This window comes from Ruditapes philippinarum, unplaced genomic scaffold, assembly GCF_026571515.1.
Source record: "Ruditapes philippinarum isolate M1 unplaced genomic scaffold, ASM2657151v2 ctg619_1_1_1_1, whole genome shotgun sequence".
Lineage (NCBI taxonomy): Eukaryota > Metazoa > Mollusca > Bivalvia > Venerida > Veneridae > Ruditapes > Ruditapes philippinarum.
This window is the reverse complement of record NW_026855813.1, coordinates 124,679-143,891: the sequence shown is the minus strand read 5'-3', so window position 1 is coordinate 143,891 and position 19,213 is coordinate 124,679. Positions and strand designations below refer to the sequence as shown.

Sequence of the window (19,213 nt, the reverse complement as noted above, 5' to 3'; positions counted from 1 at the left end):
TGTTGAGGTGAACTAAACTGCTAGCAAAGGCAGTTCCTGTGTTTAAGTGAGCTAAATTGCTAGCAAAACAATTGTTATGTGGTCATGTGAGCTTTACTGCTAGCAAAAACAGTTACTTTGTCATTATTTTTGTAAAATCTTGTCTGGCTTGTTGAATTTCACCTTACACTATCATAACACAAATGAAATATGATAATTTTCAATATTAATGGAAGCAAGACAATAAATTGCCCAGACAATATGCAAACAAAATGATGTAGCGTAATTTCCTGAATAATAAATAAATTCTCACCTATATAATAATACATTATTAAATTTCCAAGCAATTTAATACGTTTGTACAATAGTGAATGGTTTACAAACAAATATAGCATGTCTGCAGCATGTTTAATTATTCTTTAAATGCAAACTTTAATGGCTGTGAAAGACGATTAAATGCCTTTCTGTTGTTATATTTATTAAAGCTTATCCAATTTCATCTTACATCTTTGTTCTAGGTGCAAAAGTTTTAGGTTCAGTTATCATAACAGTATTTATTATATACTATTATTAAATATTATTATTATATTTATTTATCATATACACCATTTATTACATACTTATAAATGAAATGGTAATACAAAGAAACCACACATCAACACCGGATATATATGAACAATATGTTAATTAAGATCTACCGGTTTTGATCCTATCTGGTTCTTCATCAGGAGAATTTAATAAATCTATCTAAAGTATACAAATTGTATAAGATGGTAAGTCACATGGTAGATAAAATAAATCGTAACAAAATTAATAGTTATCTAAAAATAGATCAAATTTTGGAAAATTGCCAGCAAAGTTTGTGGAAGTGTGCCAACTTTTTTCAAAAAAATATCTTTGTTCATTAGTATTATGGAAGATGCCATATATGCTTTGAATGTTCATTTTATTATTGTACATTAACTACTGATCTTTGTAGATTGTTGATGTCCAAGAGGTGTTGCTAGCATGATGTTCTACTGGTTGTGGTGATGGTCAAATTGGTCTAGAAATGATAATATCTTCTATATTAGGCTGTCTGTAGGTTTTCTTCATTTTTCACTGTAATTGTCCAGGCTTTCCTCGTGTTATTCTGAAATTTGGCGTTTTGGTGGGTCTTGTTCTTTTGGTGATGTTGCAAATTTATAAATGAATTTTAAAAAATACTGATGAAATAAAATGTGTACATTTATTTTGCGTTTTTTTGTTTGTTTTTCACTGTCCAAATTTATTTTTCACTGCAGTGAAACATATTTTCTGTATTTTCACTGGTGTCTTGCTGGACTACTTCCTTCTTAATTCAGCCAATACACAAAATTAAAAGTGAAGTTTTAAGAATTGTAAGGTCAAATAAAGAGATAAAGTATATAAAGAAAACCCAGAAAATCCATTTTCTACAAACACACCATTATTTTCATTGAGTAATATGAAATATGATGATTTTCAAATCACGGTTAGAGGGCCATTTAAGGTATCCACCTAGTAAATATGGAAGATATCATTATATAAATGAATAAGGAGAAATTTTAAGATAAATCCAACTTGAAGGAATAGGTTAATAATTATACAAGGCTTTATTTTCAAAGTGAAAAAGTAAAAATACTGGGAAATATGGATGACACAGTTATATAACTTGGCAATTTCATGTACTTTGTATTGATAAATAAATGTTGAAATTATGAATCCATTTTTATAGATAGATTAAGATATACATGTATCAAACTTGCCAGTTCAGATTAACAATATCCATTTTCAAAGTGCCAAAAAGGGCAATAACTTGGTTAAAATGGAAGCAATAGTAATTTAACTTGCCCTAACTATGTACTTTGTATTCATTAGTGTGTAAATTATGAAGCCATTGGTACAGGTAGACCTTCAATTAAAACCAACTTACCGGTTTAGGTTAACCTTGTACAGACAGACAGATGGTCAGTTCAGTTACTACAGTGAATATACCCTGGGGGATAAAAATCATTAAAGGGCCATAACTCTGACAAAAATCATTGACTTAGACTTGTCACTGATCATTCCTGTAAAGTTTGGATAAAATTGCAACAATCTTATTTGAGCAGTGGTTCGAACAAGTTTTGTGACAAACAGATGGACAGACTACTGGGAGGTGATCCCTATATTGTTTTTAGAACAACCATGTACATCTTTATTTAAAAGACCTATGCATCACTATAAAATTCATTTTAATCTTTAACTGTGAAATCATAAAAACTCCCTTCGCTATACTGTTCATGAATAAAAAAACAGCAGTTTATTAATCTTAATGTATTTAAATATGTTTTCTTTTAACAATATTCCTTGCAGAAATTTCAATTTTTACACCATCTACAATTTCATTGACTCTGCTTTGACTTCAGATTCTTCACTAGACACTTTATCATTTTCTGACTTATTCTCAGTATTTTCTGTATCACAATCAATCTGAGACGGTGTTGCCCCGTCATCACATGACTCCCTCTGATTGGTTAAATTTCCTGAATGACAGTCCATCTTTGATGAGGTCACATCATCACATGACTCATTCTGATTGGTCAATGTTTTTTCTTGACTGGTTTCTAATACACAGTCACTTGTTGAACTAGACTGTGCTTCTGTTTGATAAAGACTGGTTCCCGATAAACTATCAGTGTTGGAACCAGACTGTGCTTTTGTTTGAACCAGACTGGCGTCTGCTTCACTGTCTATCACAGAACCAGACTGTGTTTCTGGTTGAACAAGTCTATCTGTGTTTGTTCTTTCATCTTCTGTATTCTCTGTTGATTCCTTAGCATCAGTTGGCTCTGACAAAAGTATCTAGGATAATAAAAAAAACATGTTTTATTTGCCAGCAGTTCTTATAACTTATACATGTACATGTATCTTTAATTTATTATTTTACAGATAAAACAAGCCAAACAAAGAAATAACAAGAGCCACTGCCAGGAGGGGGCAACGCTCTACTTTTTTACTTTTTCTAAAAGCAAACAAATAAAGAAATTAAAGAACAATTTTTAGGTTTTTTTTTAATTTGAATAGGTCTGTCTTGTCACATATGTTGTTTAGCCCAAGTATGAATCCTTTCAATTAAATAAATGACAAAGTTAAGAAAATATTACAAAATTCAATCATTTGACAGTCAAGGTCATTTAAGGGTCAAGGTAATATCTAAATTATTCCACATGTCTGTCTGGTCACAACTGTTATTTTGTAAATTAAATCTACACATTAATAACATAATTATGAAAACTTAATCAAAATTACATGTAAATAGATTAGTCAAGGTCATTTATAACTCAGGATCAATGTCAGTTCAACCTTTTAGATGTTCTTGTCAAAAATGTTGTTTTATCAAAGTATGAAGATAATCCATTTATCAATTACCATGTTACAGTCAATTATAGCAAAAATCGATGAAAATTCAATAATTTAACCTTCAAGGTCAAGGTCATTAAAGAGCCAAGGTCAATTTGAGTTTGTTTTGTTCATTTGTTTCATTTTACACCTTTTCCCCAACAGTATTTCAGTCATATAGGCGGGTAGTTTCCTAACCATCATTCCTAGAGAGTTACACCAGTACTAGACTACCTTCCTCTGTGCTAAACTACCAAAGCATCTCCCGGGGATGGAACCCACGCCAGAGAGGTAACTGGATTAGAAGTCATCGACTCTAACCCCTCGACCACGAAGGCCGTTTGAGTTTGATATACATGAAGGTCTTATCCTAAAATTTAGACATTTGAATGAAAGTTAGTTTAGTCTCCTTAAAGGTATTGTCCAAAAGGTTGTTGTAGCCAATTATGAAGACAACATACCAAGAAATTAAGAAGTTATGATCAAGGTACAAGTTTGCCGACGGCAACATCACATGTAACAATACAAAAAAGTCTAGCTAAAAAATGACACAACACTAAGTTTTTGACTGGTCACCCTTAAAATGATTCTGACTGACTCTTTAATAAGAAGTTTTTGACTGATTTCCAAACAAAAGTTTTAGGCTGGTACTCTGACAAAAGTTTTTGACTGGTTGGAAAAGTAGTTCATATATATCAATCTTGTAAAATAGTAGTAATCATAGTTCAACCAAGAGCCAAACTTACATTATCTATCTTTTTTCGTTCAGACCATCTATTTTCCATAGGTCCACAGGTGTGAAAATGTAGCTTGGCCATCCAATTCATCATACTAAAAAAGAATACATGTTAGTATGAAATATATACTACTTTCAAAAATACATTTATTATCAAATGTTCCCAGTGAATAATTTCTTATGTCTCCTAAAAAGACCTTAATAGAGAAATCATACAATTGAGTAATGAAATTGAGAAGTTACTTATAAATTTGCTCTGCTTTAAAGAGGACACTAAAAAGTAGGGGGCAAATTACCTTTGAGTTTCTATTTCCTCTTTTATTATTTCAGAAAATATGTATTCTTCTTTGAATGCGCTGATTTTTTCCTGAAAACACAGAAAAATGTTATTTTCCTTCAATGTACATGAAGAGCTGAACATATATACACCACATATAACTATGAAATTAGCAAAATAGTTAAAACAGCTAGATACCATATTAATCAATACAAAGGGGGATAATAAATACAGCAAAACTCAATCCTAAGCATTATGATCGGGAAAACCTTAATAAGCAAGTGTTACTTAGCACCAATAGTACAGATTATCTATTTTATCATTTTTCAATTTAATATAAAAGTCATGTACAAAATTTTAATCATTTAAAAACAAAAACAGTGGAATAATGATTGTGCCAGATGATCATATCTGCATTGTTCATAATTCAGTCCCAAATTATTTAGAAATTTTTCCTAAAAATGATGAATGGATTTGTCTAGATTGAAAGATGGACAAGTCCTTTTCCATTATTTAGCAAGGTAAGGGTAAAATTAAATCAAAAGATGCTTACTCTAAGGTGATTAAAGTCAATTCTTTCATGGGAGCCATCAGACGCGTATCTTCTGTTATAATGGTCGTAGTGCAGCTGAAAAATTCAAAATCATATCTATATATATATTTGTTTGTTTGGATTTTATGCCGATTTCAGCACATTTTTGGTTATATCTCGCCCTTAGTGCCAAAAGCCGCCTTTCCTGGATACCTAGCCAGTATTTACCAATTTGTATGTAAGTGACTGACAATTAGTCCAAACTGATTTCTACATCAACAAAGGGAAAAAACAGTATCAGACTCAATGCCCAAGATCTTGTAGAGGAGAAATTTTGCCTTGCCAGAGGATTGAACCAGCGACCCTGGATTATAAATCCAATGCTCTCTAAACTGTCACGAGTATGCTAAGAAAGCAGACTTATATGTATAACAAGTTCACCTTTATTGTTTTTTGAATAGTACAGCAATCAGTTTAAAATTATAAATAGTATTACTAGCACCACAGATTTGGAACATAAAAGAGAAAAGTTTACTCTATACATGGATCATGAATATATTTCATCTTTTTTCCTATACATTTAATTGCAGTTCTTATACATACTTATATTACCAACTTAAAATTGTATTTTTCTTCTCACCAACTAATAGGATCAGTACAGCATCATAGCTTTATACTTTTACTTTTTGCATTACCAAAGTGAGTTTCACTAACTTATTGGTTTATACACAAATTATTACATGGACATGAATTAACAAACTTAAAATCCAACCTTACTTTTTCTAACATAAGTCCCAGGGCTGGAGCTCTAGGTATGTCCATCTGAAATGTGTTAACAAATAAAATAGGCTTTAATTTTCAAAACTGTATTTTTTTCATAGGGTTGTAAGTATCATCAACACTTTCAACAGTATTATAGAGTGAAATGATTTCATGTAAAACAAGAACTGTTGGAAGACAGCGACGCTCGATTATTCGAAAAACTTGACACAAGGGTGTTTCATTGTGTACAATAATGCTTACCTATATGAATACATAAAATTGTCCGAAAAGGTACAAAGGCTTGTTATTAAGATGTTTTATCAAGTAAATCACTGTTTTATTATTATGAATGCATAAAATTGTCCCAAAAAAGGCACAAACCTGTCAGTAGTTATGGAGATACCAGCTTACAAGCAAAAACTTTACCAAGAATTTCTAAGTCCAAAAAGGGGCATAATAATGAAAAAAAAAAATCAGAGTTATGGGACTTGTGCCAATCATGTAAGTTAATCACGGAGAACAAGTGTGTGAAGTTTCAATCCATTACCTTTAGTAGTAATGGAGATACCAGCTTACAAGCAAAAACTTAACCAAGAATTTCTAAGTTGAAAAAATGTCATAATCATGCAAAAAACAAATCATAGTTATGGAATTTGTGCAAATCATGTGAGATAATCACAGAGAACAAGTGTGTGAAGTTTCAATCCATTCCCTGCAATAGTTATGGAGATACTTGCATACACGCAAAAACTTAACCACAGAGACGCCGACAAATGGGTGACTACATTAGCTCGATTATTCTGCAAATAGTGGAGCTAAAAATGGTAGCTAGGTTTTCAGAGCAAACTCTATAAAGTAGAATCTAAGAAAATTCAGACCAAATTAAGTGATGACCAATCTATTGGGTCATGAGAAATACAAAAGTTTTCAAAGTATGGTGTCACCAAAAAGGGGCAATAAGATCACATAGATACTACAATTTTGAAGCAAATCTTACTAGTGGATTCAGAAATGTTGAAGACCATTGTTTATGCCTTGCATTTACTATAGACTAATGATTCACCCTGAATCTTCGGATCGGAAAACAATTAAAATTTTACCTTCTCATGATTGTAAGCCTCCTCAATGGTATCAATATTAGCATGGCCTCTCAATATGGCAATTGTCAAACCTTAAATTTACAAATGAGCCGTGTCACGACAATACCAACATAGTGAGTTTGCCACCAGCATGGATCCAGACCAGCCTGCCCAACCATGCAGTCTGATCAGGATCCATGCTGTTCGCTTACCAACCCTATTACAAGTAGAGAAACTGATAGCAAACAGCATGGATCCTGATCAGACTGTGCAGATGTGCAGGCTGGTCTGGATCCATGCTGGTCGCAAACCCATTATGTTGGTTTTGTCGTGACGCGGCTCAATGTTTACATATCTATGACATATCTATGTGTAAAAGAAGTATATAATTTATTACCTCATGCATATTTATTTCAATAATCTCCTGTATATGTGTCAATTATCACGTGTTTATATATGTTAATTATCTTATGTATTTCAATGTCGATTAAAACATTTTATGTACCAATTTCATGTCATCATTATGTTTATGTGACAATTATTGTAAGGAGTTTTAATTTGGATTCAATTCATTGACTGAATCTTCATACCTCCAAAAGAATAATACCGATGAAGTATTAAGGCAAAAATATATTGACAATCTTTCTGTAAAATAATGAAGGTGTTTTAAATTGATTATTAAACAGTCCTTAATCTGATGACTTTGTATTATGTATTTGCCCTGCTTTAAATTTGGAAGCATTCATTTGAAGATTAATGAATTTTGATGAATTGAAATACAAAAATTTACCTACAAACAGTTTACAGTCTGGCTTAATTGCATAGAAGTTCAGGCTGTTCCATTATACTAGTGACAAAAGCTAATTACTTTCAGTGACAGCAGGTAAAGTGTTTCTTACAAACTGAATTTCTTACCGATCATTTTTCTAATTTGATGCAACATAAAACTCTGGCCACGGACAGACAACACACAGAATTCTACCCCATCTCGTACAAATGGCCTTCCGCACTGTAAATATAATATATTCATATAAAAATAGGGAGTAACAGTAATCATAAAAAATAAATTAAAAATTAAAAAGATTAACAATATATTAACATATCAGGCTGTTTTTCTTATCATGGGGTTTGAAAAATGTCTATTTTAAAGGCTCATTTTGCCTCGGAAATGCATTTTTTTTATTTTTGTTAAACATTTGTTTAATAATGTTTTGATAATGGATTAAGAGCATGTAAGTTGTTTAACAACTGAAGAAAGCAGCGCTATACATATGTGTCATATGTTATGTGTCATAAAAATAGAAAAATGTAAACAAAATAGTATTTTGACTTCCATACAAAATACAAATTCACTATAATTATACTAATTGCCTACAGAGCATAGAAATCAAAAGATGGTTCATCTATATAACATTTGAGTATTTATTTTCGAAACAATAACAAGATACCAAGTTATTAAGTTTTTGAGAAATAAATATGATAGGATATCTAAGGCATAATGGGCCTTTAAGTAACAAAAGGCAATAACTTATACAATCCCTTTGTGGGTTTTAATGAAACTTAGTCTCACATCCCTATCCATCTTATATTTCCTACCAAAATTCAGAAAAACTGGACAATTTTCAAGATAGATGGATGGATGGACTGAAAGATGGACAACAACATATCAATATCCCTCTTCTGTCCAAGTATGAATAGTTGAATACAATACATCCTCTAAGGTAATTAAGAAAATTAGTCTATAATATTTCAGCAAAATGCAAAAAGGCCCTTATGGGCATCACGACTGATGTCAAGTTTTATCAAAATTGGTTATGTGGTTTTGAAGAAAAAGTACACCTAAACCCTCAGATGGACAGTTGATTAGTCATTCCTACATATATGTATATATATTCCCTCCTTACAACTTGGTAATTAACTACAGACTTACCTCAAACTCTATAATATATCTTTTGGCACAGTTTTCAAAGGGTTTACTGAAAAGTATACAATAACATTTTTTAAAAGGGTAACCATCTTTCCAATATAACCTTATACATGTACATTTTAAAGCTGAACATATTTTCTTCTTTTTCAAGCTTAAATCATTTTTGTAAAAACATGTAAAAAATTACGACAAAAACTAGTATTAACTTACATTCCAGATGTGAAGTTGTGAAAGTTATGAGTGCCCTGGAACTTCAACAGCACTTCATTCACACGCTCAATAATGTCTGCATTTGTCCTGTAGTCTAATGTGCAAATCTGAAACCAAAAAAGAGCAGACGTTAATTTTCCTCGTTATACTGGTCCAGTGGTATCTCTAATCTAGCTCAATTTATGTTATTGAATTGCCAATCTTTAAATTAAGAATAACGGAACAGGTTTCAAACCGTTTCCACTCCTTAACCCATTACTTCATGAGCATTTTGTGAAAAATGGCTGTTTTCATTGAAAAGTCTCCCGTTACAAGTTCAAATTGATATAAAACTATAAAAACTGCTTCAATACTAATCAAACTTGGCTCAAATGTTTACTGGACCATTGCCTTTGCAACAACATGCTCAGGCTTAAATTTCCTGTTACCATGGCAAGGTGGGGACATCTCAAAATTGCCAAAATCACTATTTTGCGTTGTAAGCATGAAAAGAAAAGATCCCTTCCATCTGAACGTCTGCAAATATTCACCAATCGAATAACCAGTGAACCTGGTTCGAAATACATGTACATACCTCTTCAACCGGTGCAAAGGCATATGTGGGTAGAATATATATGTATGTCCTTCCACAACAATGGTCTTTACTATTGAATCCATTTGTTGTTCTCACCGCCTCTGTAAACAGTGGGAAGGTAATCATGATTAAAAGCACTCACAAATTTATGGAACATTTACTTTACTGTATGCTTATTTGCAATAATGATTTAAGGTAAAACTTGTAATATAAAATTTTTTCAAGAAATTATATAAATTTCATTCAACAAATTGAAATATGCTTATATCAATTCAGCAGTTTTGATGTATCAAATGTACATTTTTCATTTAATTTTTTTTCACAAAAATGAAATATTATTTGACACTGACCTGTTAACAATCTTAACACAAGTTGGCATTTCATATAGATATGATTTGAACTTCAGTACTTCACTAGGCTATATTTTATAGGTAATTTTATATCAAATGACAAGAAATTTGAAATTGTTTACATCATCTGATGTCATAAAGCAAAAACATAATGTTGATAAAAAGATCTTGTTTATTTAAGAGCACATCTTTTATGTACAGCTTAATTGACTATTATGTCAAAACTACAAACGATTTGGTTTTAAAGAATTATTTCCTGATCCATACTGAAACAGTGTGTGCTGTACTGGGTATAAATAAATATTTACCAAACACTCTGATCTGTGGCGGCAGATGTTTGTTTATCTCTTCCAATAAATTCTCTTTATTCATTAACATGTATAAAATGAAAAAAAAATCAACAATATAAACAACAGGTTAAGCACAACACAAGATAATAAGCAATGTACATTGTAATTCTAAAAAGCGATCCAAAATCAGAAAAGAAAAACTTTTTTGTTGTAATATCATGATGTACTTACTGAACTGTGTATTTTGTTTCATGAAAAAGAATTAACATTAAATCTCATTCTATGAAATGCTATATTCTTAATTCTAATAAGCCATGGGGTAATTATTTGAGCAGATAAAATTCATAATTAACACTCCATTTAGATAAATTTGGGTCACACACCCCATCTCCAAAACTCATTTCAAAGCAATAATAAATCATAACTTTCAATAATAATAAATCATGATTATCAATATGTTACATATCTTTAATGACAGTAGGTTCCCAGCAGCTGATACTCCTTTGTCTGTCCGTGCAGCTCTCTGAAATGACATCTGAAAAAAGAAATAGCATTGACTCATGTGAAAAAAATCACCTATATAAAACAAGAGCACTGCATGTGGTGTAAACGCTTGTCTGTTAAGGGCAACAACTATCATTCACAAATTTTGGCAAAAAATCTAAGTTAAAAAGGGGGCATAACTACAAAAATATAGATTCCAGAGAAATTTGTATAACAACTGCACTATGTCATAATAACCAAGTATTCCAGGTATTGTGTTGATATCCTTTATCCTTTACAATGTTTGGATAATGGGTTGCATTAAAATTTTTGCATAATGACATCTACAACACCAATGCCACAGGAATTATAATAGCTAGACCGTTTGTTTGGAACAGACAAGCTTATTATGAATGAAAAAGATTCAAGACACATTGACATATTTGACACCAGACAAAGTATTGATATTCTATATATGAACAGAAATGACATACTTGTATATGTAACACTAGCCCTAACCATCCCAAAATATCTTAAACTGACATGTCCATCTTTCAATCTGGACAAAACAATTCATTATCTTTAGGGAAAATATGAACCGACTATTAGTGAACAGTGCAGACCATGGTCCAAGCAAATTTATCTTGGTCTCTTTGGTCTGTACTGGTTGCATGGGTAGAATCAGTTCACACCAGCAGGTTATTGTCACACTACATGTATATACATGTATGGCATTAAATGGTCAACAGAGAACGTTGAATTCAAAAGACCGGTCTCACTAGTACAAATGTTGTCTTTTAAATATGTGGCTGTCCAAAATATTTTTTTAACTATATGAGGTCATCTTAGAGTGAGTATTAATACCGATAAGCAATTTGTATACAAATGTACTTCTTTACAAAACATTCCATTAATCATCATTTTCTATAGATGTATTTAAACAAGTCCAAAAGAAATAGAGAGAAAAATATTAATTTTTGTTCACAAGACATTACGATTTACCTAAACAATATTATTTAACTAAACAATGTCTGTTTGAATGGTTTAACTAGTTTGTACCTTTCTGGGTGTGTCTGCATGGTCCTGGGTTATCAACCCTGCCTCCAATATGGCTTTGATTATATCTCCTTCTATTGATGGAAAACCAGGATTCCTGGAAAAATTGGGCAATATGAAATTAAAACAGGACCGTGTAGGGATGAAAAAAAAAAAATTAAAAATATAGTATTTAAATGGGACCATGAATTCCTTAAACATGAAAATAACATATCATGTAGATGAACTATTCATAGATAGAAGGTCAATCCTTATCCACTTAATTGTTACTTTGACAAATACAATCTGTATAATTTAGGTACTGTGGTACAATTTACACACACATTTGTAGATGCAAACAAAATACTCTACCTATAACAGATGCCAAAATGACCTTTATAGCATTATAATGTTCAATAGTTGAAAACATTAAATTTAACACAGCGCAAAATTCATTTTAGTGGGTAAAAGTTTAAAATAAATAGAGGATTTTTAAAGATTTTTCAATAAATACATGATTTATTTTCATCAAGTGGTATGAAAATAAATATTTCATGAGTGGCTGCAGTCACAAGTGAAAATGATAAATTTCATACCACTTGATGAAAATAAACCATTTATAGAAAGACTTGAATTTTCTGTTTGTTATATAATTTTTTACTTTTTTTTTTTCATCACAATTTGATACTTTCCCTTAAATTTTGTGTAGTGGCTGAATTTAGATGAAAGTAGTCCGCCATGACACCAGTGAAAATATGGAAAATATGTTCCACTGTAGTGAAAAATATTTTCTTACAGTGAAATTACGGAAAATGAGAGAATGGAAAATGAAAATACAGAAAATGAAAATATGGAAAATAAGAATAATTAATATTTTATTTATAAGTATATAATAAAGGATGATTTAAAACTTACAGTTGAAGTCCATAATATCCTTTCCCATTGTAGGCGATAAGGAGCGCCACCTTGCGCTTCCTGTCTGTACGTGCAACATTTGGCTCCACCTAAATATAGATATAATACAACTAATTCAATATAAAATATCAGGGTACAAGAAAGTAAATTTAGTATATTGCATAAGGTTAAAATGTCAAGAAATTATCACAGGCGAAAAATAATATGCCTGTTTCCAGCTCTTAATTGAATGTATGGATGTATAACAGCACTTTACTTGTAACCTGCTGAATTTGTACAATGGATTTGTCCTGCAATTAATTTGGAACAGTCCATTTAAAGTTTAAGGGATTTGAGCTACCAACAGTATAGAGTCTGGTCAGACTTCACGGATGGCTTTATACCGATGGCAAAAGCTTATCACTTACAGTTTATTTCAAGCATTGTTAAGGGCTCAATTCAAAGATCTGCCTTTTTTTTCTTTCTTCTTAAACTAATTACATAGGGCAAACAGATTAACCTTATAAAGGGAGAGAAATGATCTTTTTTTCAGTAAACCATAAAATAATATTAACAGTGTTAAAAAAAGATTTTTTTTTGTATTCAAACCTTTTGTTTCTTGCTGATATCACTCACTGTATCCTCTCCAGTTCTCTTTTCTCCTGTCTTACCCTGAAATACATAGTACATTTATATTGTTTGCTAATATATCAAATTCTAATTTTTCCATGAGCATCAGTATCAATATTCCTGTGTTGCTTCATGAGTGAAAATCCTACCTCATTACCATATAAAAATAATCAATATTCAAAATTTTTGTACATAGTTGGTGGTGTAAAATATAAAAAATAAACGTTAAACCTTATACATGTATTAAATACAGGAGCTAAACATTTTGTCCGGGAACATTTTATTACAATGTCTTATTTAATTCATACATGTTACTTCTCACAAACTCACAAAGACAAAAATGAAAAAAAAAAAAAAAAAACATGGCTCTTTGATATTTTAAAATTCAAATACAATAATATAAACATATATTGAAAACAATAGCAAATCTACATTTCTCTCAGTGATTTTTCTTCAGTTCTTTGTGAACAAGAATTGTTCAAAACTATCCAAAAACTAATCTTTTCTTGAATGTGACATGAAGTGTTATCTTTCTCCATACCTCTACAGATGAAGCCATGTTCCACTTAGCAATCTGCTTAATTCTCTGGATTATCCTTCTTAACATCAGAAATTAAACCCACTGAAAGTAATAATAATATATGAGCCGTGTCACGACAAAACCAACATAATGGGTTTGCGACCAGCATGGATCCAGACCAGCCTGCGCATCCGCGCAGTCTGATCAGGATCCATGCTGTTCGCTATCAGTTTCTACACTTGTAATAGAGTTTGTGATATGATAAAGTGAACAGGTATTACAATTGAATGTTATTTTTAGTAAAGATATCAGTTTTGTGTACATAAAGAAAACCCTTTTTTAATATGGTACTGCACGGAAGTGATTATTGATTAATGGGAGATAATTTGTTGGCATTGATTACTTGTTATTGGAGGTAAAAACTCATAAAGGGAGGCAATTGTTATTATTGAAGGTAATCATTGATCAAGGGAAGTAATTGTTCATATGCTTCATTGATCAAGGGAGATAACTGTTGATTCAATAACTAATCAAGGGAGGTTATTGTTAACACTGATCAACAGGAGATCATTGTTGGCATTGATCAAAGGAAGTATCTGTTGACATGCATCATTGTTAACAAATTTGGTGCCCTCTAGTTTAACTTATAAGTCTTCAGAGTACCCTTTTTTAAACACTGACAGGATGTGTACAGTGCGCTGAAGACAACACCATAGGGAAAGTCCACCAATAATTGGGCCAAGACTCTGGCACACTTGTTTTCATTCAAATGAGTAAAGTGAAACTTATGCTGAAAAACTATAATTAAAATCAATTAATAAGCCAAGTATAAACATATAAAAAACACTTATTTTGAACATAATCTACCTAATAATTTCAGATAGGTGAAATTATTCACCCTTTCGCCACCACCTTGCCAAAAATGTTTGATCATGTGAGTATGAGATTGACCTCGGGGTTCATTTAAATATGTGTGTACAGTTACAAAAACAATGCCATGTGTTTTTATTTTTTTTTTAACCAAACACTTAAATCTTTCTATTTGAAGATAATTTGCTGACTTTTATTCTACTATTTTATTTAAGTACTGAAAAATAAAAAAAGTAAATAAAAAAAAGAGTAAATAAAAATGAAATCTTCAGTATTCAAATCATGTCATGTCAACAAAGATGTTCTAAATATAATACATGCCAGTACTCTTATATAGTCTTAATGCTTCATGCGAATTACATCATACGAGGCCTGTCATGGTCAACATCAACTGGTTTAATCTGTTAATTGATGTTTCGCAATATGATATGTAATTTATTCATTCATATATTTTCATACGGGGTAGCTTAAGGTCTTCAGCGTACCCGTTTATATATTATGACATGACGTGAACGCTGAAGATAACCCCGTAGGGAAAGTCCACCAATAATTGTGCCAGGAATCTGACACGCTCGTATTTATTCATCGAACATGCCATGAAGTAAAGTGAAGCATACCTTGATAAAGCTATATATAATCTGTTGATAAGCCAAGGATGGACAAATAAAAATCTTATTACGAACATAAACTACCTAATAGTTTCCGATAGGTAAAAATTTCGGCACTTGGCCGCCATATTGCCAAAATGTTTGACCACGTGATTACGAGATTGACCTTTATGAACCCATGTGCCTCCAATATTTTTATAAATTACTTTTTTCAAGATATTGATAAAGGTGATTTACTGACTTTTATATTCAATAAAATTATATTTAAGTACTAAAAAATTAATGAAAATAAATAAAACAAATTATCTTTCATAAAAATATCGAAATCATGTCAACAAAATGTTCTAAATATAGTACACGACTCTATTCAAATCTGTTCCCGCGAATGACGTCAGACGAGATCTCGCGTGGCGCCTGAATGTCATGGCCGAATGTAGTCGGCGTAAATTGATGTTTTACCGTTAAATAGGCAATTTTAATGACGGTATTAATATTTTGATACTTTAATTGGTATAGAACGATATTAATTATTGTTTTATCGTAAAAAGCACAAGAATTGATTGGGTCAAGTGTATTTGCAAGTGAAAAATAAGAATAAATCAACTTATGTTATTCTGGTTAGGTTTCGTAACGGGTCTAATCCAAAACTTTAATGTCGCATCAGATGAAAAACAAAAATGTTAAATAGCGGCTAATAAAGTTTTGGAAGCCAGAACTAAATACTGGGAAGTCAAAGTCAAAGCTTTGTGGCCCCGGGCTTTGGCTTGCCGGGCTATAGACTACATGTGTATATTTAAAAAGAAAAAATAAGAAAAACAAAAAGAAAAAAAATATAGAATTCTATACCTATCAGCAAAATTTTCAGTGTATTGCTTGTTGGGCACTGTAACACAATGATAAACGGCTGAGTAATCTGAAAATTGACAAATCGCAACTTTCCGGCCTACAATATAATGATTAAAGCCAAGGGATTATGGGCAGCCATCTTGGATGGGAACCATAATAAGACAGGAAACCAGAACAAACGGTAGCAGTGTATAAAATACCGAATGGCACTTTTAAAACGAAAAATGTAAAATAAAAATACCGACTTCCCCGTTCATAGGCTTTGCCTAATTTCATATTAATTTAAATAGTGTAGATTGATGTTAAAATAATACAGGGAAGCTGGCCGGGGCTTTGGCTTGCTAATGTACAAATCAAGTCTAAATGGTCAGCGTTTTGTTGAAAGGAAGTGTCTGAGGATACATCTAATGAATTAATTTCAGAAGATGTAACCCAGGCACTTTCTAAAGGAAAGAAGACCTGTAAACAAGGTTTCACCAACGTGTCATATTCTGATATTGTGGTTAGATTGGGTTTCATAACCGGTCTGATCCACACCTTTAACCAGATAAGGAAAAATGTTAAAAAATCCACAGACACTTGGGGTTTGGAGCTCAAAACGCCTTTAAAATCTAAATAAAATGCATATTTGTCAATCCCAGCACATGTACTGATCATATATATTAAAAAAAACTTAATATAAGCTGTTTTGAAAAAATTTCATATTTCAACATCTATAATAATACACAAGATAAAAATGTTCGCCGGAAAAAATCCGCACCCCTACCGTCATAATCACCATGTATTTTATTCCATTTCCAATATTTTCACATAATCCTTTGGTCCATCGACACAGAAGATATAATTCTTCACGATGATGGTCAATTTTTAACTTCAACGGTAATATAAACAACGCAACAGCCGAAATAAACATCAATATTATCGCCGTTTTCCTTCAATGACATTATCTTTCGATAAATTCAAACGTGCCAGTCGGCTATGACCGAAGCCATCCGATTATGTGGTTCCCACACTTAAACGCGCTGCGCATTTTGCACACGGCAAAGCTGGGGCCACATAATCGGATGGATCGGTCATAGCCGACTGGCACGTTTGAATTTATCGAAAGATAATGTCATTGAAGGAAAACGGCGATAATATTGATGTTTATTTCGGCTGTTGCGTTGTTTATATTACCGTTGAAGTTAAAAATTGACCATCATCGTGAAGAATTATATCTTCTGTGTCGATGGACCAAATTATTATGTGAAAATATTGGAAATGGAATAAAATACATGATGATTATGACGGTAGGGGTGCGGATTTTTTCCGGCGAACATTTTTATCTTGTGTATTATTATAGATGTTGAAATATGAAATTTTTTCAAAACGGCTTATATTAAGTTTTTTAATATATATGATCAGTACATGTGCTTGGATTGACAAATATGCATTTTATTTGGATTTTAAAGGCGTTTTGAGCTCCAAACCCCAAGTGTCTGTGAAAAAATCGAATATAAAGCTTTTTATTCATTTTTTCAAACAATAAACATATCAAAAATTTATCATCAAAGGCAAAAGAATTTTTTACAAAGATATATTCTTATTTATACCCAAAGACATCTTGATTGCTTAGATTTTTCAAAATAACAGAACTGTTTTTTTCCATATCATATAAGTTTCAACAATATTTTAAGGTGAACTTACCTGATATGATACTAAAACAGAATTGCAAGTTAGCTTTCACGTTTGCATCATAGGCGCAGACATATTGGTAATTACTAAACGCGATCGAATTCAACACAATATCGTTGTCGTCAATCCTTCCACCTCCGCTACCCCAAGGCTAACTCGCCCCCCCCCCCCCACACACACACATCCACACATTCCCAAACTCTCTCCATCAGTACAATTTAACTATTTTGAAACTATTTACATAATAATTGCATTATTGAAATATTTTATTGCATTTTGGAAGAAACTAGGAACCAATTTAGAAAGTAACAACATAATTATTTATCTAGCATATACAGTGTATAGTACAGCGTAGTTCTGGCTTCCATAACTATATATGTCGCTTTTATTTTGACGTTGTGCGGCAGTAAACAGGTTAAGCAGTACTATAAAATCTGTTCGCTGAAGTCTCTTTAGCTAAGTACAGCGAACTTTGTTTCAAACAGAAAGACCCTGATCAGCGTTAACTAACATGCCATGATAATCTGACAATTCTTACCAGGCTATTCTAAATCTTTCACCATGAGGCTTTATTAATACTTTTTTATATAAAGTAGTTTCAATCCATCGAATTAAAGTTAGTATCAAGAAACAGACCTATACTTTCACTGACTATTAATTAATGGTTTGGATCTATAACCTTTTTGCACCACAAAATAGAATTTAAATTAGTCTTAACTATATAAACATGGTGAAGAAAAGATGATTCGGATAGCCTGCATGAGTACACATCCTAAATGAAATTTCTTTCTTCTGAAATAATTAAATTTTGTCGCGAGCTATATCGTATTTCAGGTTGGGTGATGCATGAATTAATTCTCGCTATTTCACAAACCCGTAGGCCTACAAAAAGATGATGCTTGTTCAGAGTTAATTTCTTCAGTCAAGTTAGTTTAGAGGCCACTATGGTCCATATAGCTCAATATTTCACTTATTTTTACAACACTTATGTCTGTTACTGAGGCTGTACATGTATATATATCGTACGAATTATCAGACACGCACGTACATGTGTATGCACAGTCACACAAACACACACAAATGAAGCTGCAGCTAGAAAACTGTATAATCATGTAATAATTTTGGTCCAAGTCCAATGAAATCTGTGATGTTAATCAATCTACGGCTTTCTTAATTCATTTTCCCGCAATAGTTTGCTACATGTAAATACAGTAAAACCTGTAAACAAAGGCCATCCAATAGAGAGACAAAACGTGGTCTTTGAAGACGAGTTGTCTTAATTTTGAGGTTACTTGAATTTCGTCAAGTTAACTAATTAGGGTTTTCAAAAAGTGGCTTTTCCTTAAAGGTGATCTTTATTCAGAGGTGGTTTTTTAATACAGGTTTCAACGGGTATTTGGAAGGAAGAATATCCTACTGGTTTTGTGAGAATCATTCAAGTTTGTGTATAACAATTTAACATGTATGTAGATGTATGCAGACATAAAATTATATGCAACAAATTAAGATTAATTAAAATGGCACTTTTCACTGCCTGACCAGTATGTGAAACGGTG

At 31.9% G+C, this 19,213-nt stretch overlaps 1 protein-coding gene across 1 annotated transcript; it reads right to left on the bottom strand.

Annotated features, from left to right (window-relative positions):
* Positions 1-2,149: 2,149 nt before the first annotated feature.
* On the bottom strand, positions 2,150-17,752 carry LOC132744473 (pseudouridylate synthase 1 homolog). Its single transcript, XM_060733195.1, has 17 exons — positions 17,671-17,752; positions 13,681-13,747; positions 13,119-13,181; positions 12,531-12,619; positions 11,640-11,733; positions 10,564-10,632; positions 10,116-10,185; positions 9,458-9,558; positions 8,884-8,990; positions 8,677-8,722; positions 7,662-7,755; positions 6,768-6,838; positions 5,683-5,727; positions 4,927-5,001; positions 4,393-4,463; positions 4,107-4,191; positions 2,150-2,823 (listed from the first exon to the last, which is right to left on the bottom strand). Exons 2-17 carry the CDS (start codon positions 13,744-13,746, stop codon positions 2,356-2,358), a joined length of 1,614 nt encoding a protein of 537 aa, XP_060589178.1. The 5' UTR covers position 13,747; positions 17,671-17,752; the 3' UTR covers positions 2,150-2,355.
* Between the last annotated feature and the right edge of the window lie 1,461 nt (positions 17,753-19,213).

Excerpts from the sequence above, each read along its gene's own strand:
- LOC132744473 (XM_060733195.1), bottom strand. The coding sequence starts at position 13,746 with ATGTTAAGAAGGATAATCCAGAGAATTAAGCAGATTGCTAAGTGGAAC. Across the intron at positions 5,728-6,767 it reads AGGCTTACAATCATGAGAAG|ATGGACATACCTAGAGCTCC; the intron begins GTAAAATTTTAA and ends AACACATTTCAG. Across the intron at positions 5,002-5,682 it reads TGGGACTTATGTTAGAAAAA|CTGCACTACGACCATTATAA; the intron begins GTAAGGTTGGAT and ends TGAATTTTTCAG.